The sequence below is a fragment of the Perognathus longimembris genome, chromosome 10, assembly GCF_023159225.1.
Source record: "Perognathus longimembris pacificus isolate PPM17 chromosome 10, ASM2315922v1, whole genome shotgun sequence".
Taxonomy (NCBI): Eukaryota; Metazoa; Chordata; class Mammalia; order Rodentia; family Heteromyidae; genus Perognathus; species Perognathus longimembris.
In genome coordinates this window covers 49,088,992-49,114,288 of record NC_063170.1, presented here as the reverse complement: position 1 = coordinate 49,114,288, position 25,297 = coordinate 49,088,992, and the positions used below count along the sequence as shown (strand labels likewise).

The 25,297-nt window shown below is 35.3% G+C and overlaps 1 protein-coding gene and 1 non-coding gene across 4 annotated transcripts in view; both read left to right on the top strand.

Moving 5' to 3' along the window:
• Positions 1-25,297, top strand: part of Cfap20dc (CFAP20 domain containing) — a 197,492-nt gene that overhangs the window by 80,593 nt on the left and 91,602 nt on the right. For all 3 annotated transcript variants that reach the window (XM_048356061.1, XM_048356059.1, XM_048356058.1), the window contains exon 7: positions 17,470-17,634. In XM_048356061.1, coding sequence (XP_048212018.1) covers positions 17,470-17,634 — 165 coding nt within the window. The remainder of the gene's footprint in view (positions 1-17,469; positions 17,635-25,297) is intronic.
• On the top strand, positions 9,065-9,171 carry LOC125358930. Its single transcript, XR_007212448.1, has one exon. It is a non-coding gene; the product is annotated as a U6 spliceosomal RNA (small nuclear RNA).

Below are 25,297 nucleotides of genomic sequence, written 5' to 3'. Positions count from 1 at the left end.
GTTGAATGAGAAAAGATAACTTACTTCATCTAGGGCTCTCTTAAATCAGGCTTAAAATCTACAACCAAAGCCGGGTGCCAGGAGCTTGCATCTATAGTCCTAGCTACTCAAGAGGCTGAGATCTGAGGATTGTATTCTGAAGCCAGCCTAGACTGGAAAGTCCATGAAGCTATTATCTCCAGTTAACCACCCAAAAGCTGGAAGCTGTTGGTCTAGTAGTAGAGCACTGGCCTTAAGCAAAAAAGCTCAGAGACAACATCCAGGCCCTGAGTTTCAGCACCAGCACACATGCAGACACACACATGCAGACACACAGACACACACACACACATACACACACACAGAAATATACAACCAAGAAAAAATTCATCTTCACCACAAAACTGTTCTTGGGATAACATCCCTTTCCACTTATCTGTTGCAACTATGCAGACTCCAAAAGCCACATTGCCACTTATAGGTTCCAGAATTTCTATTTATAGCATCCCTGAACACTGGATGTGTACTTCCTTGACACCTTCATCAGAAGTGGACATCAACTTCTTCATGCTTCTTAATGAAGTCTGACATGACTTTGCCTGATCTATTAAACCTAGGTATTTACTGCTAGAGAGGCTAGTAAAGGGAGGCTCACAAACTTTTCTGTCTCAGCTGGCTTTGAATCCCAGTTCTTCATATCTCAGCCTTAACTAGCTAAGATTATAGGGATGTACCACCAGTACTCAGACTCTCCCTAAGTTTGATGTTAGATATTATCAGAAACTATAGAACTATTTCAAGACTCTGCATTGTATCTTATTCCTCTATAGACATAGAACCAAAAAAATTAAGTTAATAAGCATAAAAGATAAGTATGATGGAAATATTAACACTATTCAAAATTAGTCCATTAGAAATCAGTCCACGGAGTCCTCTATCATAGTAGGATTCCAAGATATTAGTAAAAGTGAAAAAATCATTCAAAAAAGAGAATTCAGCTAATAAAAAGCTTCAAAATGTACAGGAATATCTATAGTCTACATCATTGGTGGGTAGATTTTATAACCTAATCAATATAACTATAAAGAAAAGGTAAATCAAATATAGCAAGTTACATAGACATTTTAATCTCTGATCCTTCCTTAATCCCACTAAAATTATGATATAGGAATAAAAAATCAGGATGAAAACTATAGAAGATGAGGCAACATCATCCAAAGGTAATGATAAGTTTCATAGACTTGAGGAGTGACTTAGAAGAGCAAAGAAAGCTAAATCCTTCAGGCTTACAGAAAACTATGCCAAGAGTTTATAAAGTTGTAGCCCCCATATGGTAAGGAACATGGCCAGAATAATAGAGGTTAAAATTAAGTTTAGTTTACTTATAGGACTCCAAGTTTCATCTCTAATTCTGTATAACTAGAGAGCAGAAAATTTTTTCTCTGGAGAAACTGAACCAGAGAATTTCTGAACTCAAGTTTATCAGGTCCCTAATAAATGCCAATACTCGTAGGGGAAAAAAAAGAAAATAGATATGGAAGGGAATTTTTCCCAGTTAATGACAGATACTACATCTATAAAATAATTTGTTCATGCCTTACTTCAACAAATACTTCATTAAAATATATCTTAATTGATAGAAACTTTTAATATAAATATAGAGTATGCACAAATTGCAAGTTACAGTTTGAGGAATTAACACAAAGTGAACATGTTTGTATAAGCAACACGCAAGTCAAAAATAGAAATATATATATATACATATATATATATATATATATATATCCTATAGGCCTTGTTTATGTCCCCTACTAGTCATGACCCTCTCCCCTCTCCTGAAAAGTAACCTCTATCCTTACTTCTATCAGATTAATTTTACTTATTTTTTTACCTTTGTGGAAGTTGAATCATATAGTATGTATACTTTTATATATATATTATTTCACAAAACAATTGCTTATGAGATTCATCTGTGTTGATATACAAAACAATTACAAACAATTATGTGGACAGATTTAATTTTGAACAGATCTTTTTAGGTTGCTACAAATAATTCTACTAGAAAGATCCTCTACATTTTTCTTGGGGCATCTGTGTAAGAATTTTTGGAGTATCTAGGAACTAAATGATCGTATATTCTATTATCCTATAGTTAGAATACTTTTTTGATTTCCAAATTTTATTTTATGTAGTGTCCATTCCTAAGATGAAATTCTCCATCTTATTTTAAAATTTCTCAGTTATATTATGCCAGGCTTCGCTTTACCCCCCATCCACGTGGGGGGGGGGGTCCTGGGCTTCTCTGCCTCTTCCATGTGTGGTCCTCTACCGCCCTCTCACATCCCCCTGGCCAGTAGGGAAATAACTACGATAGTGGAGTCCACGGGTAGCATCTGGTGACACATAGTCGGGAGACCCCCATGCCCGCCAGCCAAGGAAGACACAGGCGTGTGGGTGTCCCGGAGAAAGCCTCAGGGACATTCTGGTTTATTCAAGGGAGGGGCTAACAGTTTATATCCCCAGAGGCCCACAGAGGAGAGGGGCTACTGGATCTTAATGATTGGCTAAAGGACTGTCCATCAGGTGATGTCACAGAACTTCCTCTATGGGTGGAGACCACAGCCCCCCAAGGACCGGGTCTCCACCATTACACACACGTGGCTGAGCCGAGAGGCGGGGGCTGCTTTGCTTCTCTTCTGGTTGAAGCCGGAAGGTGGGAGTGACTACCTTCCACACTGTCCCAGGGCTGGGGGAAGGGCAGCGTCTCATCTCGGGAGCTCTCGTCACCCTTCCCCCTTCAAGGCCAAACTAAATCCCCAACAATATTAATCAAAGTTGTAACTTATAGCTCATCATTTCAGTAAATCAATCTCCTATAGGTTTATTCCTATTGTCTATTCTTGTCTTTTGGTCTGCTGAAGTTCTGAATGAATGTTGGATATTTTGTTTTGGAACCCATAGAGATATTTTTAGGCTCAAGATATTTTTTCCTGCATAGACATAGAACTAAAAAGTAAAATAGAGAAGCCTAAAAGACTGAAACTATGATAGAGATGTTGGTAGTAAAATTAGTCTCTCAAGCCCACCATTAAAGTAATATGGGATTCCAAGATCAGAGACCAGAGAAAACAAAAGAATATTAGATTTTCCTAAACTGATGTAAAGATATTTTCAAACTGATATAGCTTATCATAAATATCCCATAACACTCCATACAAAAGTCTTATCATTGTGAAATTTCAAAAATGGAAGGTTAAAAAGAAAATTCTTTAAGCATCTAGAATTTTTTAAAAACAATTCATATACAGAGGTTTGGGAATGAGATAATAATAATATCATTTCATAATAACATTAGGTGAAATTGTACCTTCAAAAGTCTATGTAAAATTATTTTCAACCTAGAATTCTACCAATGCAGACTGAAGATACAAGACCTAAAAAAAATATGTGATGTCCTTACTCAGAAAAGATCTGGAAGATATTCTCCACTGCAACAAAAAAGTTGATTAGGAAAAAGAACTAGATGAGAGCCAAGAAATAATTCACTCAAAAGAAAATCAAAGGGAATATATGTTCTTTTAGAAGCAAAAGCAATTTAACAAAACAAAAAAATGCAAAGGGAATTTCCAGAATTATAATTAATGGAATGTGATGGATGGCGTGGAGAGTTCCTGCAGAACACAAGTTGAGTCCAGAGTTTAGCAAACAAAAAGAGGCTTTCAGGAGGGAAGTCTCAAGGAAAATGCATGTATCTGACAGAGTATGATGTGTTTGAGAATAGAGATAAAAGTAATGATGATTTTACAGTACTAATGGGGAGTTTGGGAGAAGATCATATTAGAATGTGGGATAACCATGAAAAAACAAATCAGTGATCAACTCCAAGAATGCAAAAAGCTGCATAGGAAATGTCATAATATATCATGTGGCTTGGACATACACAAGTTTTATTTAGGACTTCGTTCTTACACTTTTTAGGCTTACAGAAAAATTAAGTGGACAGACAGTAAAGGGAGTTGCCATAAGCTCACTCTGCCAAACATATACAGAATCACATACTGAATGGCTTAACTCAGGGTAACATGGATTATATGCTATGTATGTCTAAGGTTAGTTTGTAGCACTTACATGTACTCACTGTGTTTTTCTGGTTCAGTTTCCTCAGCAAAATGGGGATAATAACTGTGCTGTAATTAGAAAAGAATATTGTTAGTTTATTCTTAGTGAAGACATGTATGTGAAATGGGTATTGTCAAGCCAAAAACACAGATTAATGTTTTCAGAGTCCATGCCAACTTTGTGGGTTTATGTGTGTCTTGTGTTTTGTTCCATCACCATCATTGTGAAGACAAACATATATATATATACATATATATATGAAAAGATGCTGAATGGAAGCCACTTTGTAAAAATTCTTCAAGATAAGAAATATATATATAATTTAAAATACATGTGAAAATATATGAATTGTAATGCAACATGTAAATGGCAAACCTTTGTCTGTCTTCTGGGATCACACAGTCCATTTTAAGAAGCTCAAGCCTTGCAAGGAAACTTACATGTAAAGGCCTATTATAATACCTGGCGATGATTTCACTGTGGGATTAAATTAACAGTGGAAAAAAATTTGGCATCCCTTATTGGGGAAAAATGTTTGGTGAGCACTTGTATTTCCCAGGCAGGTCAAGTTAAGAAAAATTAAAGGAGTCTTGCCTACCATGTTTGAGGCACTAAGTTCAATCTTCTGCCAGATAGATAGATAGGTAGGTAGGTAGGTAGGTAGGTAGGTAGGTAGGTAGGTAGATAGATAGAGAGAGAGAGAGATAGACAGACAGATAGAACTTGAAGATCACCATAAAGCTGCCAACATTTGGCTTCACCAAATCAGCTTAAAATATAACAAGAAAACCCACAATTATTCTGTTCATTAAATGAAATGATAGTTAAACACACACACACACACACACACACACACACACACACGAAAAACAGTAAAGGCCATAATTTCAGAATGAAGCATTTTTACTGTAGACTAGTGAAAATTATTTCTAGATCAATATATGCCTGTACATGACTTTTAGATATACTAACCCAGAAAACTAACTTTCAAAACTTCATCTTGAAGGCAAAATGAGGCAATAAAAAGAGAAATCATTTCAGGAAGAAGAGTTGGTGCATGCTTGAGTGTGTGTGTATATGTGTCTAAGTGTGTGAATGTGTCTGTGTCTGTGTGTTTGAGAGAGAGAAAGACTGGGAGAGGGAAAAAGGGAGGGAAGGAGGAAGGAGAGAGGAAAATAGAGGAAAGGTGCACAGAAGAGAGCATGGCATGAAGGAACTGACATGTTCAAGGAAAATGAAGTTCAGTATGATACATGGCAAGGTAGAAGTTGTAATAATGTGTTATGTAAACTTTGGATGACATGAAAATGTAGAACATGATTCTTCTCAGAATGCTGTGTGTAATCACAGGCACTACAAAAGTTAACAACCCAAGAGGTCCTAAAGAAGGCAACTATACAAATGACAATAACAACAACAACAACAACAAAAATAACATAGTATAGGGAAAATTGAGTATCCTTGATCCAAGGTTGTGACAGTATATACATGATAATGATGATTGATGGTGGTAGAGGTTGAGGTGGTAATAATAGTGTGTTAATGATAGTTAATGCTGGTAATGATTTCAGCCTTAACTCTTGATTAAATCTAGGCATTGTTGTAGACCCATTACAAGTGAAAATGGATGTTGCTATTATCCTTATTTCATAGGCTAGGAAGCTGAGGAACAAGGAACTCAAATGTTACCAATGTCATACAAATGTTACTTATTAAAACCAGAATTTCACCCACCAACAGGGCTTTAATTACCTTAGTATGCTACCTATCATGGGATGGTAGAAGAGAGTGGAGTTGGGTTTTATTTGTTTTTTGTTTTTTAAGAAAGATACAAAAGATGTCATGGAATCAGAATACCAGATTTGGTGACTGGCTGTGTTTAAGATGTCTGTATTATAAGAAGTAAGAGTTGTCCTTTTGTCTTTCTTATTAAAGGAGGAGTTACTTTTCCTCTGCAAAGACATAGTAGCCACAATTTGGAGATATTTATCATAGAAAACTTCACGTATTTCTTACTGGGATTTGATGTTAAAATAATGTATGAAATACTTAAGTGAGCTGTTTTTTATTACTCTGAGCTTATATAAACTGCTGCCTTTTCATTTTAGAAGTTCTTAATCTCACTCAAGGTAGGACCTTTTACCTTATTCTTTGCTTTTTCTATTTACACCATAGGATATAATAGAAAATGAGTTATTGGAAACTTGCAACAAGAAATTAACCAGTTTTTACTTGCCCAGAAGACGTCTTATGCTAGAAAAGTAATAAAGCATGCCTATTCAATTTAGATTATTACGTTTATCACCCCTGAGGAGACAAAGACTGCCATTTTTAAGTATTTGTATGATTGAATTATTAATTAACTCATACCATTCCATGTTTAAAATAAAAATCAGGGTATGTATGTGCAGATAATTAGATAAAAACCTGAAAAAGGAGAGAAGGCAAAAAGCAAATGATCCATTAAGTATAGATTTATGTCAGAGCAATGATAATTTTATAGATCTCCTGATTTTACAGTTCAGTTCAAAAGTATCAGTAGTAAAGAATAAATGTACTATGTTCAAAAGTGCAAGAAGAAGACAAAGTTATAATTCCATACTGAGAACACTTTGAAGGCATAAACCAAGTTTCTACATTAGTTTTATCTCTTAGCATATCTCTACTTGGTATTCTTGTACCTGTTGTAAATGTTTGATGAATTAGTGAACTAGAAGTTGGCTATTTATTCAATTATTCATTCATTGTCGCCTCAATAATTTTTTGTTGAGTGTTGAGAAATGTGAAGTAATTACTTTGTTTAATGGCTTCAAAACAATCTAAAACTACCACATCTAGCCTTAGTAGATTCACTGAAGTAAGAGGGGCTTAAGAATATTAGGCCCATGGAATTGAAATATCTTACACTAAAGTCACACAAAGTGAAATTCAGAGAAACACTTTTGATCTATCCACAGCAGAACACCAATTTACTTTCCTCAAGAAACAGAATGGTCGGGGCTGGGGATATGGCCTAGTGGAAGGAGTGCCTGCCTCATATACATGAGGCCCTGGGTTCGATTCCCCAGCACCACATATACAGAAAATGGCCAGAAGTGGCGCTGTGGCTCAAGTGGCAGAGTGCTGGCCTTGAGCAAAAAGAAGCCAGGGACAGTGCTCAGGCCCGGAGTCCAAGCCCCAGGACTGGCAAAAAAAAAAAAAAAAAAAAAGAAACAGAATGGTTTAGTTTTTAAAGTATTTAGTAATAGCAACATTTATATTTAATACTACTATGTTAAATATTCCTCACCTTTCTTTTCATTTCCAGGTCAGATGAGTGCATCCTTGTATTAAAATATGATCAGTTTAAGGTTGCATATTCACTTCTTACAAAGTCAAGTTGCATTTAAAGTTCCCATTGATAACAAACTACCCTAGTCCAAGAAGGGGTATCATCTCACTGTAAATGCCCAGGAGTCAATAGATCCCACAAAAATGGGTCATGAATATCTGTATTTCAAGACTCACAGTTTTATTCTGAAGAAATCTATTGTATATGGTTAAACATTATAAAAAATAATAAAAACTATTTCCACTTAACCAATGATACTAAAGACTATATACTAAAAACTATAATATATTCCTAAAAAGTGTTAAAGCAGGGAGAGGAGATTGAGAGGGAAAAACTGGGAGAAAACAAGGGAACAGGTGACACTGTTCAAAAAGAAATATACTCATTACCTGACTTACGTAGCTGTAACCTCTCTGTACATCACCTTTATAATAACAATTTTTATAAAAGAGGTAAAGCAGACTGAAGTAAATGGAAAAATAGCCCATATTCATGAACCAATATTATTAAGATACCAACATTACCTAAGGTAACTACAAATTCCATTAAGATCTCTATTAAATTTTTTTCAAAGTGGCTTTCTTCACAAAAAAATAGTTTTAAAAAGGAAGAACTGATATCACATTCAGGTGGAATTGTAAAGGAACCTAAACAGAACAATCTTGAACATAAACTGGGAAATTCTCATTTCAAAACTTAATGTAAAGCTACAGTATTTAAAACAATTTTATACTGCAAGAGGTAACTTCAAAAATGGTTTTGCAATGGCTTGTACATTAACAAAAAGCTAGACATTAACCTCCCGCCCCTTCAGTTTGCATCTATTCTTTTTGATCTGGGCTATGCCCTGGCTGTGGTCACTTTACAACCACTTTAAGCTTCAGAAGAATAGGGAATCACCAATAATTATCTTGTGGCAAGAGGCAAACTTCCCCTCCAACAAGTAATGCCATATTTAAACATAGCCAGGGTAGGGAGCATGGTTCAAGTAGCAAAATGCCTGCCTAAAAACACATCTACAACCTTAGGAGACCACCTTCCGGGCAACTTTTCCCTGTTCCCATTCCAGTGTTAAAGCAATAACAAATTCCCTAGAATTCCTCCAGAGACAGGGACTAAAATAATGATCTAACAGGCCATACCTGTGCCTTTAACCTGAGGCCTACTTAACCTGTCTGTACCTCTGAGGAGGCTGAAAATGTCTTCCCATGGCTACCATATAATAAATGTTTCTCTGCACTTTTCCATGTCTGTTTGGCTAATGAGGGCAAGTGGCCAATGTGGAACACCTGGACTTTGGGCCTGGGATCTAAATGCTCAGTTTATTGACATATAAGCCAAGTAATTGTCATAACATAGAGAAGATAATCTCTTCAACAAATTTACAACAACTTTGTATTCACATACAAAAGAATAAAGTTAGATCCTTACTGCAGTCATGTATTCATTATATTAACTCAAAACAAATAGAAGAGCTGAAACCATAAAATCTAAGGAAAAAAGAGATAAATCTTCAGACTTTGATTTTATAATATTCATAGACATGACACCAAAAAAGCACTATAGTAACTTTAACAAAATATGTGTTAGACTTCATCAAAGTTAAAAACTTTACTGCATCAAAAACCATGATCAAGAAAATGAAACAAGTGCTCGCTTCTAAAATTGGAACGATGAAGAGAAGATTAGCATGGCCCCTGTGCAAGGATGACATGCAAATTCGTGAAGCATTCCATATTTTTTTCCAAAATCAATACTTACAAAACCATTTGGTATAAACCAACTGAACAACTCATGGGGTAGAGAGGGAAAGGGGGACAGGGAGGGGAGGAAATGAGGGAGGAGGTAAGAAGTTATACAAGAAATGTACCCACTGCATTATATATGAAACTGTAACCCCTCTGCACATCACTTTGACAATAAATATTTTTTTAAAAAAGAAAATGAAGCAATCTGTAAAATGGGAGAAAAATTTGCTAATATTTTCATATATATTTATATGATATATTCTAACACATAAAAAGAACTCCTACAACCCAACAACATAATGAAAAGATGCTTAAATAATTAGGGAAATGAAAATTAAAAATACCACCAAGTATCATTTCAACTGGCTAGAGTGGCTGTCACTTTTTTGTACTGGAAATAAGTGTTAGCAAGGATGTGGAGAAATTAGAACCCTGAATATTACTGGTATACAGTAGTAGTAGAAACACAGAGTATTTCAACTAGTAGGTAAAACAGTGTGATCCGTCCAAGATGATTTTATTTTTAGTACTCCATGGATTATTGAAAGACTTCATTCCAGACTAAGATGGATCAACATATATTTCCTGGAACAATAGATCTTTAATTTACTCAGGACACTAAATGATGCTCTAGAGGTCCAAAGTAATTTAGTTAACTTCCCTAACCAAGAAACAGGGCACTGGGGACATATTTAATGCTCCAAATACTTGTACTTGGTGTAAAAATAATTGCATTCTTACCCTAGAGATGACCTGTTCTTAGTCTATTAAAAATATGTTCTTTTCCTAATAAACTTTTCTATCAATTTCAAAAAAGGAAACAGAATTACCATATAATGCTGTAATTCCACTCTTAAATACCCCCAAAGGATGGAAAAACAGGTAATCAAATAAATACGTGTATATATGATTCTAGCAGGACCATCCCCAGTAGCCAAAATATGGAAACAGCCCCAACTATTTATTAACAAATGAATAAATAAACAGAATAGTGTCATATGTCTAACAATAGAATAGCATTCAGACATAGAATAAAGTATAGATTCATGTTTTAGTGTGGATGAACCCTACAGTGTTAACACTAAACAGACACATACGAAGGGTCATATAGTGTATGGTTTCATTTATATGAAATGTCCAGCATAGACAAGTCCATAGAGACAGAACCTGGATTTGGATTACCAGACTAAGAAAACGGGGGAGGGGGACAGGGGAACTTCTTAATGCATATGGGGGCATGCTCTGGAATGTTTTGAAAGAAGATAGGGTGGCAAGTGCATAATATTGTGAATGCTCTCAATGCCACTGGGTATTTTGCTTTAAAATGGTTAGTTTTAGTGCTAATGTAAATTTCTCCTCAATAAATGACTTCAGAAAGCTCTAAAGAGCTCTGTGACATTGAAACTCATACATGAGAGCATAGGGAAAACACTGGAAGATAAAGGTAACTTGCTGAACAAGAACTTCAGCTCAGCAAATAAGACCAAGGATTGACAAGGGGACTGTAGCAAACTAAACATTTTCTGCACATCAAATGAACAATTTCCAGAAATAAGAGATAACCGACAGAATGGAGAGAATCATCTGACAAAGGATTAATATCCAAGATCTATAAATAGCTCAAAATAAACACCAAAAGAACAGATAACTCAATAATAATTCAATTAATTAATGGGGAAGTAGATTAAACAGTTTTGAAAGGCAGTTGTATAAAAGAGTAATAAGTATATAAAGAAATGTTCAACATCTTTAGCTATAAAGGAAATGCAAATCAAAATGATACTGAGAGCCGGAAGTGGTGCTGTGGCTCAAGTGGTAGAGTGCTAGACTTGAGCAAAAAGAAGCCACAGGGACAGTGCTCAGGCCCTGAGTTCAAGCCCCAGCACTGGCAAAAAACCAAAACAAAATGGTACTGAGATTCTGTCTCACTCCAGTCAGAGTGGCTATCATCAAGAAAACAGTAGCAAATCCTGGAGAGGATGGGTTGGACTGTAAATTAGTACACCTTCTATGAAAATCAGAACAGAATTTCCTCAAAAAAAAAAAAAACCTAAAAATACAACTACTACCTGAACTTGCTATAGCACTCTTGGCATATATCCAAGTGAATGTAAATATGCATATAAGAAAGATACCTTCACACATTTACAATACCTCTATTTACATAGTCAAACCAGCCGAGGTGCCCAACAACTAGTGATTGGATAAAGAAAATGAGACAAAGTAGTACTAATTCATAAAGAATGAAATTATGTTATTTCAAGGAAAATGATGGAAGTGGAGATCATAAAGTTAAGGGAAATATATGCCTAGCTCAAAAGGATAAATATCATGTTTTACTCATGCTTAATCCAGACCTAAAAGAAAAACACCTGACATGACTAAGAGGGGGACCATGGAAGGGCAGGATTTAGCGGGCAGAGGGAAGAAGGAGAGAATGTGTGTGGATTTTATGGAAGTACATCCAATATATTTATGAAAATAGCTTAAGGCTTAATGAAACTCACCAAAAACTTAAAATGAAGGAAGGAGAAGATTGAATGAAGAATAGTAGAGCTGTAGTAAATCTCATTAAAATACATTATATGCATGTTGTGAATTATCACAATAAATCCACTTGGTATGATTAATTTATGCTAATAAAAGTATTTCTTAAGCTCTAAAGGGGCTGGGAATGTGGCTTAGAGATAGAATGCTTTCCTAGCACACATGAAGCCCTGGGTTCAGTTCCTCAGCACCACATAAATAGAAAAGGCTGGAAGTGGCACTGTGACTCAGTAATAGAGTGCTAGCCTTGAGCAAAAGAAGCTCAAGGACAGTGCCTAGGCTCTGAGTTCGAGCCTGGGGACGGGGGTGGGAAGAGGCTCTAAGGGCATAATCCATTGAAAACAAGCTAACTTTAGATGTATCGTTTGGGAATACAGTACTTTTCATCAAAAACCCAAATGAAAATATAGTGGGTTTTCATCACTGTTAAATTGATAAAGTATTAGACATTTGATATTATTAATAGGAAATATATACCACTCTATGTATTGGGAACTATTCTTATTCCCTCATGTATAGTAATAATTACTTAAACCTCACTTAATCATTACAGTATTGCTACGAAGGAAGTTTTATTTTCATATCTGTATACTACAGTTAAGAAGAGAAAGACACAGTGAACATATTTCCATGCCAAAGTCCATGGTTATTATATGATGAGAAGGAATATAAACAGGGCCAGCCTGCTCTATAATACTTGCTTCTTATTAATTTGCTGTACTTTCAGGAAACCCTATAAGGACAGAGACTAATCCATGTCAGGCCTAGAGATAATGGGTAGTGATATGGCAAATGAATGATCAAATGAAAATAAACAGATTTTATTTTGGCAATGACTTGTTTTTACAAAAGGTAAATATTGATTCCAAATAGGCACTGTGCTAGGATCTGCACCAGATAAGTAAGATGAATGTAGATAAGTTTGGGACCCCCAAACTATCATACAATACTCTTTATTTAAACTCTATGAAGAGATGCCATAAATTAAAGCATTGTCTATAAATAAAGTAGGGGTAATGATCTAATGCATAAAGTACTTTCCATATGCATTCAAATAAATGACTTAATTTTTAAAATTTTTATTGTAAAAGTGATTTATAGAGGGATTAGTTAGATAAGTCAGATATTGAGTACATTTCTTTTTGAACAGTAGGACCCTCTCCCTCACTCTGTCCCAATTTTTTCCCTACAGACCCACTTCTCCCTCAGATCATATAGTTCATTTCCAACATAATGTCTAGTATCACTCCTGAATTACTTTACCATTTGTCTCACCTATTCTGTGCTTCCCTTTTCCCACCCCACATCAGATAAACTTATATGGAAGACAATAGGTACAGAAATAAAAAACAGCAATAAAAGGGAGAAAAACAAACAACAACAAAAAAGAACCACAAAAAGTAAAATTAAAAAAACTCTTATTTTCACCTCTTGGAGTTCATTTCAATAAGCATTAGTTTATGTGATTATAGTTATTGAACCCTTGTGATCCTCTAAGAATATACTGTTTTGATCTCTGTGAATGTTTAGAGTCCTGTTTAATCATGACCAAGTGTAATTGTTTGTCTTTAACTATCCATTGGGTTTGCTTGTAGATTTATAGGCACAAATGAGGGAAGACATGCAACCTATGTTTCTTTGGGTCTTGCTTACTTTGCTTAATATTTTTCCAAGTCTATTTCCTTATGAATGGGGCAGTGCCATTCATTATGGTGGAAGCATAGAATTCCATTATGTATATATACCATATTTTCTTGATCCAGTCATCCACTGAGGGGCATCTGAGTTGATTCCATATCTTAACTATGGTAAACATTGCTGCAATGAACATGGTTTTGCTGGTAGCTTTAGTGTGGCCTGGTTTGTTTTCTGTTGGATAAATGCCCAGGAATGGGATTCCTGGGTCAGAGGGATGATCTATATTTATTCTTTTGAGGAACCTCCATACTGCTTTCCAGGGTGGTTGAAGGAATTTACATTCCTACCAACAGTGCAGTAGCATTCCTTTTTGGCCATGTCCCCATCAGCATCTGTTATTGTTAATTTTCTTGATAATGGCCATTCTAACTGAGTGAGATGGAAGCTCAATGTCGTCTTGATTTGCATTTCTTTTACTGCCAGAGATGTTGAGTATTTCTTCAATTCTTGGCCATTCTTACTGCTCCTTCATTCTTCTTCCAAGAATTCTCTCTTTAAGTCTTTAGCCCATTTATTAATTGGGTTGTTGTTTCTTTGAGAATTTGTTTTATTGGGAGGGGGGTCAATTTTTTTAGCTCTGAGTATATTTAAGATATGAGGCCCTTGTCTGATGCATACCTAGTGAAGATCTTCCCCCATTCTGTGGGCTTTCTGCTTATCTTCTTAGCTATGTCCTTTGTCATGCAGAAACTCTTCAGTTTGATGCAATCCCATTTATCTAGTCTTTCTTTGATTTGTTGTGATTCTGGAAATCTACTTAGGAAGTTTCACCCTGTGCCTTAGTGAAGCCCTTATCCCTTTCTTGTAATACTTTTGGGGCATGTGGTCTTAAATTGAGTTCTTTGATCCATTTGAAATTAATTCTGGTACCAGGTGATATCTGAGGATCTAACTTCAGGTTTTCTGCACATTTATAGCCAATTCTGCCAGCACCATTTGTTGAAGAGGCTGTTTTTCTTCCATCCTCTGTTTTTTGCTGCCTTATCAAAAATTAGATCGCTACAAGTCTGTGGGTTCATTTCTAGGTCTTCTATTCTATTCCATTGGTCCTCAGACCTGTTCTTGTGCCAGTACCAAGTTTTTTTTATTACTACTTCTTTGTACAAGTTTGAAGTTTGGTATTGCTATTCCTCCAACACTGTTCTTTCTGTTAGCGGTTGATTTTGCTACTGGGGGTCTTCTATTATTCGATACGAATTTTTGGATTGCTTCTTCTATATCATTGAAGAATGTTGTCGGGATTTTGATAGGTATTGCATTAAATTTGTTGATAGCTTTGGTCAGTATTGCTATTTTCATGTTTTAATCCTTCCAACCCAGGAGCATGGAAGGTTTTTTCATTTCCTTAAATCTGCTTTAAGTTCCTTTTTCTAGGTTTTAAAGTTTTCATCATAGAAATTCTCCACATCTTTGGTTAATTCCAAAGTAGTTGTGGGGTTTTTTGTTTTTTTGTTGTTTTTTTTTTGAGGCTATTACAAATGGAGTTACTTTCCTGATTTCTGACTCACGCTTCTTGTTGGCATACAGAAAGGCTATTGGTTTTTGTGAGTTAATTTTATACCCTGCTACTTTGTCAAAGCTTCTGATCAGCTTCAGTAACTTACAAGAGGAATCTATGTGTTTTTTTAAACACAGGATGGCTTAATTTTTAAAGCTAGCAAGATTCCCATCAGAGATATAAACACACATACAACAGTTCCTGTGATAATGGACAAAGAAAGGCAAATAGAGTTGCAAAGTCACTCAAACATTCTAACAATACATAATTTCATAATAGTATCAAAGACATTAAAAAAAAAAACCTCACCATCTGGTTTGGTTTGGATGCAACATGACACCAAATAGTGAACTTTTTCATAGCCTTTTCTAATGAATATCTTGACATTCTAAACTGATCATTCCAAAAGACATTGCATGTTTTTAGATGTATTAGCAAATACGGTTTAGATAAGACTGTGTCATTATCCAGACAGTAACCTGTCTGTTTCCATATGTAGACCCTGCCACAAAATAGAACTTATCTGAAAGAACAGTGCAAGTTAGCATCTGATTAACAGCTTGGTATGTTACTGTCTGTGGAAAAAGTGGTGATGCCCAAATAAAATAGACAAGAGTACTTTTGACTATATAGCTGAGCAGTGAACATAGAAGAAAAATGAAGACTTAGCAATGGTGTTTAATCCAGTTCCGGCTAGTATTAAAAAATTTGCCCATGCAATTTGAAATGATATATCCATTTTGTTTTTCCAAATGTTTTCTACTTTGCGAGTTCATTTATGCAGTTGCTTCATGTTGATTTTCAAAATGTGAATGACAAAGGATGGATAGACAAAGAACACCTGAAAACTAAAATTTGTAAGCCTAGTGAAAACTTAAATGATGAAAGCATTAGAAGCAAGAAACCATTACATTGATGTTGACTATTTCATTTTATAGCTAAGTGATTCTTTTCCCATTTCATGATCAGGACATTAGAATCTAATTAGGAACATTCAGTGTCTCGGAGTATGCAAAAAAAGCCTCTTCTGATATATGATTTTGGGGAAAGTGGTGATAGTTTATTCCAATCTAAGATGGCTTTTGAAGGGTGATGGGTTGAATTTTTATTGCTGATACATTTACTCATTAATTTTCCACTAGATTCTAAAAGTAGACATTTTAACTCTAAAATTGAACTATACAAACTGTGATTAAGCTAACCACCTAGTTACATTTTGGTATCTTTCCTTTGTAATCTTGGCTGTTGTGTCCATCTTTCATATTCACTTTCTACCACTAATAGTTTTTTTGTTTTTTTTGTTGTTGTTGTTTTTGGTTTTTTGGCCAGTCTTGGGGCTTGGACTCTGGGCCTGAGCACTGTCCCTGGCTTCTTTTTGCGCAAGGCGAGCATTCTGCCACCTGAGCCACAGCGCCACTTCTGGTCATTTTCTGTATATGTGGTGCTGGGGAATCGAACCCAGGGCCTCATGTATATGAGGCAGGCACTCTTGCCACTAGGCCATATCTTCAGCCCCACTAATAGTTTTTTATCTATTATTTTCATCTAACTTCTACTTTTATCCAAGCAGTAAGACACATTTACAAACATAAATTTCTGCACAATATGAAATTACTAAAATGCTGTAAAAATGTTAAGGCTTTTGATGCATAATCGTAGTAATATTTCTTTCTGTAATATTGATGCCAAGTTCTAATCCCACTTGCTACAAATAACACTTAACATATTTTCTATAAAAGAGGTCCGTACAAATAAGCAAGATAAAAGCACACTAATAGTGAAGTAGAAGAATTGCTAAAAATAAAATAGATTTAATTAAAATATCCACATAATTATGAGTGAAATTAAAATTAAATGTATTTTAAATATAATAAACAATTTCTTGAAAATATTCCAAAGTAAGATGCTAGCATTAAAAAATAAAGGGTATAAAAGGAAACTGTACAATTTGTAAACTTTTTCATAATACTAAGATTTTCTCAAAGTAAAAGGTTAAAAAAGTGAGCAAGGTGGAAGGTGCATACCCTGTAATCTCAGTACTCAGTACTTCAGAAGACTGAAGGAAGAAGATTTTCCGCTATCCTGGGATGTATGTAGCAGGACCCTATATTATATTATTCATATAATGGTTGTGAAAACTTAGATTGATCAATAATGTCATTGTACTTGTTGCTCTCCTGTAAATGAGCTGGTATTTTCCCAGAAATCTGAATTGAAGACAACTAACCAGTTCTCTGAAGTCACACTTCTGTTATTGAAAAATGAATATAAAGTATTTTCAATGAATTCTTTCATTTATTACACAGCTCTGTGAACTTGCTTCATATGCCATGCTTTATCTCATTTAATCCTTCCTATAGACACTTGGAAGTAAGCAATAAAATTACCATACTCACTTTACAGGTATGAAAATCAAGGCAGAAGGGTTGAGTAAGTCATCTAGAGTCACACTCTAAAATATTTTACTTTGATTGGTTTCATTTATAGGGTATGTTCATTTGGCAGAAATGGCTAACAGTTTGGGAATGAATGTTTGTCTTTATTTCCAGCTATACATGGCGTTCCCTTTCCAACAGATGAACCCACAGACATTATTCCACGAAGTTGCCAACTCACAACAGATGTTCCACATGTCACACAGCTGCTGAACATGACTAAACTCCGCCAAACAGAAATAAAATTTGGAGGTCATCCTCTGAAAGCAGCAGAATCAGGTATGCACTGAAGCAAATAAATTGATAAGCATTATATGTTTACACTTCCCAATGAAGTGTGCTTCCTCCAAAGATGTCACTGCACTTCACACTTGTGTATTGTTAGCACAGAACTTGCTGTATACCAGGCCAGAGGCTGCAGTCTCATATCACTACTGAAGATAGGAGGATTTAGAATACATTGGGCTGAGTTCTTTACCATGACATAAAGAAGGCACTTTATACTTCAAAAGTGAGCTCACCTGTTGGAGCAGAAGTTGAGAGAGATGAGATTTGCTTTCAGAGAAGTACTTGGCAGCAAAACTTTAAACTAATAAAATGATTCAATAAATGGTAATTAATACTTTGCCCCTGAGAGGGAGCTGTAGGGGGTACAAGGGACTACAGCCAACCAGAAGTTCATTCTCTAATGGGTAGTAACTACAGTTCAGTTTTAGCCAGTGTTGCCTTGCAAGAATGCAAGCCTGATTTCACTAGATCTGACTTTTCTTTTTCCAAAAAGAATGGGCATCTGAATGTGTATGGTACATTCCTTAATTTAAAAATATTGATCACAAGAGCCCAATAGCTATACCCTTATGAACACATATGATGATGCTAAGTGAAATGAACTCTGTGTTATGGAAACGAGTGTTATAGCACTTTCAACATGCCATGTGAAACCATAGCTTCTTTTGTTGATGATCCTCTTGTATCCCCTTTCTGTGGTTGTCCCCATGCTATCACTGTATCTCATCTGAGTACCCTGGATACTGTACATACTGATATTAGGACTAGGGAAGTGAAAGGAAATATCAAAATCAAGAGACAACAGATAAAAAGACAAATGACTCCAAAAGCAATACTTGCAAAACCATTTGTTGTAGGGGCTGGGGACATGGCCTAGTGGCAAGAGTGCCTGCCTCATATACATGAGGCCCTGGGTTCGATTCCCCAGCACCACATATACAGAAAATGGCCAGAAGTGGCGCTGTGGCTCAAGTGGCAGAGTGCTAGCCTTGAGCAAAAAGAAGCCAGGGACAGTGCTCAGGCTCTGAGTCCAAGCCCCAGTCCAAGTCCAGGCCCCAGGACTGGCCAAAAAAAAAAAAAACCATTTGTTGTAAACCAACTGAACAGCTCATGGGGGAGAGGGAAAAGGGGTGGGGGAATGAGGGAGGAGGTAACAAATAGTACAAAACATGTACCCACGGCCTTACGTATGAAACTGTAACCCCTCTGTACATCACTTTGACAATAAATAAGTAATTATTAAAAATATATATATTGTCTAAGCCAGGCTCCAGTGACTCACACCTGTAAACTTAGGCACTCAGGAGGTTGAGATTGAGGATTGTGGTTCGAAGCCAGCCCAGGCAGGAAAGTCCATGAGACTCTTATCTTCATTTAACCATCAGAATACTGGAAGTAGCACTGTGGCTCACAGTGGTAGAGCTCTAAAACTCTGAGCAAAAAAGAAGCTCAGAGAATATATATTGCCCAGGCCCTGAGTTCAAGCCCCATGGCCAACAAAAAAGTACATTTATTGTCTAAAAAGTTTTGAAAAAAAATACTCTGGGAACCAACCCCCCCCCCCAAAAAAAGAAACATGCCAAAGGTACCAGTGTTCTGTCTATGGAATAGAATAACTGTTGACCAAATGACTGACCAGTAATTACAAATCAAGAAATCTGATATTACTTCACTTTGTCGTGTTAGAATCACTGGAGACATTTAAAAACTATTGAATAGAAAAATATTTTTCTGATATCTGCAGTTCTCAGAGATTCTGATTTAATTTGGTTGGTTTTGGTTTGATTTTTGGTTTTTTAATTCCTATAGTGATTCTTCACAGTCAACATTGAGAACTACTCAGTCCCACAAAGGTCTTATGGTACAGAATGACACAAACACAGAAGTAATTCAGAGAAGGGAAAAAATGGAAGTCATAGGGCATTGTGGAAAAATAAATAGACCTTGGAAGTCAATATTTATGTAAACAAGTATTTATAATAAGTATAAGATTTATGGAAGGTGCCCAGAAGGCTGAGTCAAGGTAAGGAAACAGTGAAATGTAGGAGTCGGTGGCCATGAGATTAACCGGAGGAACGGACCAAGTGGACACAAAAGCTGTTAGGAAAACATTATTAGAATATGCCTCACATTCTTCAAGCAGAAAGATGTAAACTTCTAAAAAGTTGAATTTGACAGCAGGATTCATGGTGAATTTTGAAACTAAGTTAAATAGGAGATTAAGATGCATAACTAAGATGTCTTTGCAGCAATCTAGGCATAGGGTCTAAGACTAGCAAAGACTTTGAAAGTAGTGACCTTGAGAAAAACTGCAGGCAAAACCGAGGCAGGACTAGTGGATTCTTAGGTAACAGATGTGTATGAGTGATCAGAGCTTGACTAAGGTCAAAGTAGAAATTAACAAACAAACAAAAAATAAATAGGCATTGATGGTATGAGCTAAAAAATGAACTCATCTGATTATCTGTATTTATCCCATGTTTATTTATCCTCACGGTACTTTTTATATGTCAGTCCTCATCAGTAATAGATATCCAAAATTGTATATTCCTAGAGAATTGGGTCTATGTTGTCACTTTCTCAGTGTAATCCTGGAAGACTACATATAAATAGACACTATACTTCTAATCCTTGTTTTCCCATTTCCAAACTTGCAGAAAAGGAGAATGTGTAATGAACAGTTCTCATATACTTTCACCTGTGTCACAGTTAACCAACTTTATGTAGAACTTTTTTATGACAATGAAGGCATTGATGACCGTGAAGTGAAAATTTGTATATTTATTATATACTCTATTTACAGGAAAAAGGGCATATACAACCTGTGTTCACAAAAGAGCCTTTGAAAATATATATGTAAAGATGAAATAATCTTAAAGATCTTCCTTAAGGCTGAAATTAGTTGGCCTATTCAAGAACAAATACTTCTATATCATGTACTGTGATAGCTTTCAGAACAGACAAAACTAAGCTGCAAAACACATCAGATAACTACGATTGTAAATTTCCTTTTGTTCTCTATTCCACTTGCTTAATGTATTAGGAACTAATGTCTTTAAATGCCAGTGCAAGCTTATATTCAAATACCTTGTTTTGTTTATAAGTTCAAGGATGCTTGAAATGTATCAGGTAAAAGAGAAATTTAGATAAATACTCATTTTTATCATTAATTCAGTGTTATAATCAAACAAACATTTTCACAGGCTATATTAGAATCCAACTTACAAGATATTAGTATCTGTTTTGAAAATTACATAAATCAGCTCCCAGTAGTTAACTTGTTATATACATAGAAAATTAATAACTGCCATCTGTAGCATACTTCTTCTTTATAGTGACTCCCAATTATATTTGTATTCATTTGTAAGGACAGGGCTTATGATTGTACATCTCAAGCTGCATGCTTATGACAGCTAAGATTACATGAATATACACTGCACATTATGGTTCTCATTGTACAAACACTTTTCACTTGCTGATTTGATATTTGTGCTCTTCTTAGCTTACTAATAATGAATGTAATAATGATTATTGTTTCATATGTAATATGTATTTATTTGAATATGCCCAAGAACAGTAGTTTTTAATCATAGGTAAGTCAGGAGATATTTCATTATTTAAACTATCTGTTTGGGTGTCTAATGAGTAGACTCCCCATGAGGAAATTTGAATTGCATGAGAAAATAACTGTGTTCTTATAACTGACTGTGCAGTGCTCATGTAAATTTTGATATTTTATTATAAATGCACATATTGAGAGATCCCAATGAGGCCTGGAGAGAAAGAAGTAGCATTTCCTACGGATGTTTTCTAGCACTTTCACAAAGGCCAAGAAAGGAAGCCTTAAAACTCTTTTGGAGTATGTTTCATGGAATGTCATATACCTTGATCAAGAGCATTGACATTAATAAATGGCATTAATAAAATACTTGTATTTCCAAAAAGCCAATGGTTTTAAAAAGCCACATTTCCCGCTGTTTGCTTTGTCATTTCCCAATGCACAATAGTTAGGATTGTTGCTCAGCTGAGGAATTATTTTCGCTAATAGAACCCCAGTTTAATTGAACCAAAGGATCAGGTCTAGTTATTGAAGTGGAGCATTGAGCCACTAATGACCAAATGCAGTGGTCCACTAAGCATAAATCAAAGTTTTAATTTACTTAAAAATTAGAAAGAAAAAAATTAAAAGACAGGTTTCCTGAGTGCCCTTCATTCACAACAACTATCTTACTAGATTATCACTGATTTTCTAAATAAAAAGAGTTGACATCTCCAACTTCCAGCACAATTACAAATGAGTAAAATAACACATCTACTTGAAATCTTGGAATAATCAGCAAAATCTTTGGCACTATTTAAACCCATACTAGAATTTCTTCTTTGGATTCCATATCATGAAAGATTCAAGCCAAGGAACAAAATCTAATATGAAACAAGAGAACCTAAAAGGAAAAGGAATTAGATTCAAACTTTGGAAAAAATAGAAAGGGAATACCAAAATCGAGAGACACAGGGTAAAAAAAGACAAACGACTACAAAAGCAATACTTGCGAAACTGTTTGGTATAAATGAACTGAACAACTCATGGGGGAAGGGGTAGGGGGAGGGGGGAATGAGGGAGGAGGTAACAAACAGTGCGTACAAGAAATGTATCCAATGCCTAATGTATGAAAGTGAACGTCTTTGTACCTCAGTTTGACAATAAAAATAAAAATAAAAAAAACTAGAACTGGGAATGTGGCTTAGTGGCAGGGTGCTTGCCTAGCATGCATGAAACCCTGGGTTGGATTCCTCAGTACCACATAAACAGAAAAAGCTAGAAGTGGTGCTGTGGCTCAAGTGGTAGAGTGCTAGCCTTGAGCAAAAGAAGCTCAGAGACAGTGTCCAGGCTCTGATTTCAAGCCCCAGGACTGCCCCCCCCCCCCCCCAAAAAAAGGAAGGAATGACGGGAAGGAAGACTAAGACATTGTGTAATTTCTTTTGACTTTTTTGTTTTTGTTTTTGTTTTTTTGCCAGTCCTGGGGCTTGGACTCAGGGCCTGAGCACTGTCCCTGGCCTCTTTTTGCTCAAGGCTAGCACTCTGCCACTTGAGCCACAGCGCCACTTCTGGCCATTTTCTGTATATGTGGTGCTGGGGAATCGAACCCAGGGCCTCATGTATATGAGGCAGGCACTCTTGCCACTAGGCCATATCCCCAGCCCCTCTTTTGACTTTTTTAAACCCTTGTTTTAGGGTTGCTGGTTTTTTCAAGGAGTTTTCACAATTTTAGTTCCAATGTTACATAGTAATTCACCATCAAGTCACCTCATACATTTGAATTATATATCCTCTTCCTCTATCTCCAATAAAAATAATATGTAACTAGTCACATTCCTTCATTGAAAAACTTTTAAGCGTGAAAGAATTTAGGATGGATATTGATCAATATCTCTGAAATCCATTATAACACAGATAACACAAACCACTTACAGAGTAAATTTTGGTTTTTTTCTGTGAAATTTCTACCAAATACTGAAAATTGTTAGTAATATAAAGCATAATGTTAATTATGAAAAAAGCATTTAATCAGCTTGGTAATCATACTACTCTTACAGAACTAATAACAGCCTTACATTTTTCCTTCAGATGTTTATGACAGCATTGCTTGTAATAACAACATAAAGACAAAGTATTTGTGTACAGTAGGGAATTGATTTGATAACCATGCAAAAAGGTATCATACAGCTGTACATGAATGACTGGCTCTACCTGTGATGATTAGAACCATGTTAGCCAGTGAAAAATTGGCCCTAGAATGCTGCATCAGTATGATCCAATTGATACTAGTAAATAAGAATTTTTGAGGAAACACAAGAAACTTTAATTAACTTTGCAAACAGGAACCAAAGGGGGAAGTGGCAAGGAAGTAAATTTTTCACTTTGTTATGTCATATCTTTCTATGTTAGAAAACTTTAATTTTCTAATTATATTCACTATGTCAAGGATGTGTTAAAACAATTACTGGGCATTTCTAGTTTCTTTATATTTCCTGTGTTTTTTAAAGTTCTAAGATTTGCTATAAAATTAAAATATAATTCTCCGCTTAATGTCACTACTTTCATTTAAAACATCTACTCGCAGCCAGGCTTGGTGGTACATACCTTTTATCTGAGCACTGAGAAAACAGAATCAGAAAAATCACAAGTTTAAAGCCAGCCAGAGCTACATATTGAGACCTCGTCTCAATAATAGCAAAACATGTATGAGAGATAAAGAGAACAATGTATGTTGAAAAAAAGTTTATAAATATATATATTATATATATTATATGCACACATTTGGAAGGAAATCTAGAATTACTGGCAAAATAAAATCTGTTTATATATAATGAAATAGTAAGTATTTCATTTATGGAGTAAAGAAATATATAAAAGGATATATGTGTGTATATATGTTCTCTATACTATATCAATATTATTTTTTAAATACTTTAACTGTGACTTTTAAGATCCATATTCATATATATGGCTTTAGTCATCAGTGACATCAGTGACTCTAACAACCACATCACCCTGTCTTCACTTTCAGTACACTATTTTAATATTAGTCATTTTCTTGTTTGTTTTCTTGTTTTTATCTCTCCCATTGGAATATACTTCTTGAAACTTCCGTGATCCAATTTATAGTTACATTCCTAACACCTTGCTAAGTACTTAAAACTTACCAGGAGCACAGTTAAACATTTTACTGATTTAAATAATCAAATAAATGAACAAATTTGCTAACAAAATGATATGACAGATAAGAATATTATATTTAGCAATGAAGCATCACGGTCATTATCAGAGATAATGTTGAATTTTCCCTATGTTCTGAGCACTTAACAACCCATTACATAGCTATTCCATTTAACCCTACCTTACACCTTTCGTGGAGAGATACCATCACAACTATCATGCTGTAGATGAGGAAATGAGTTCTAGAAAATGGAGACTTAGTGAGTGGTAGAACTAATATATAACCAGGAAGACTAGTTTCAGAGATGCATTTTAACTATTGGCTCCCTTTAAGCAGTCTCTCACTGGTAGTTTGAAACATCATTGATGCAAGAAGTCTAGGCATTTTACAGGAAACAACTCTATTTCCAAACCCAAATGATGGAAATTACCTACTGAAGCCTATAAACAAGCTGTGCTCATTCTTCAGAATGGAAATTATTGAAATAATGAAACACTTTCCTTTAGAAAAAGAATTCTTTGCTTCTTAAGGAACAAAAAAACTAGGCTAATTTTAAATTTTTCATAAATTAATAGCTTGTGAAGAAAGGTAATATCCTGTGCAATTTTACTTTTTATCTTGTCAACATATTCTAACTTTATATACAAATGGCATTTTTCACACTAAGGCTCTACTCCAGGTTAGTGGAGAATGAGTTGTTATTTTCTTGCCTTTCAAAAATATCTTGAATATATTTTTACTTATGAGATGAGGCTAAATAATGGTTTTAATTGTTTGCCCCAGTTGAAGACCAACTGTAATCACCCAAAACCTTTCTTGAAAGCTTTTGCATTTACCACTCTGCTCTTCCTTCTGTCATACTTACTGAATTTTCAGACTGACAGTCCCCCAACAGTCATAAAAATACTTTAATGAAAATTCCTTGCATTGGGTAT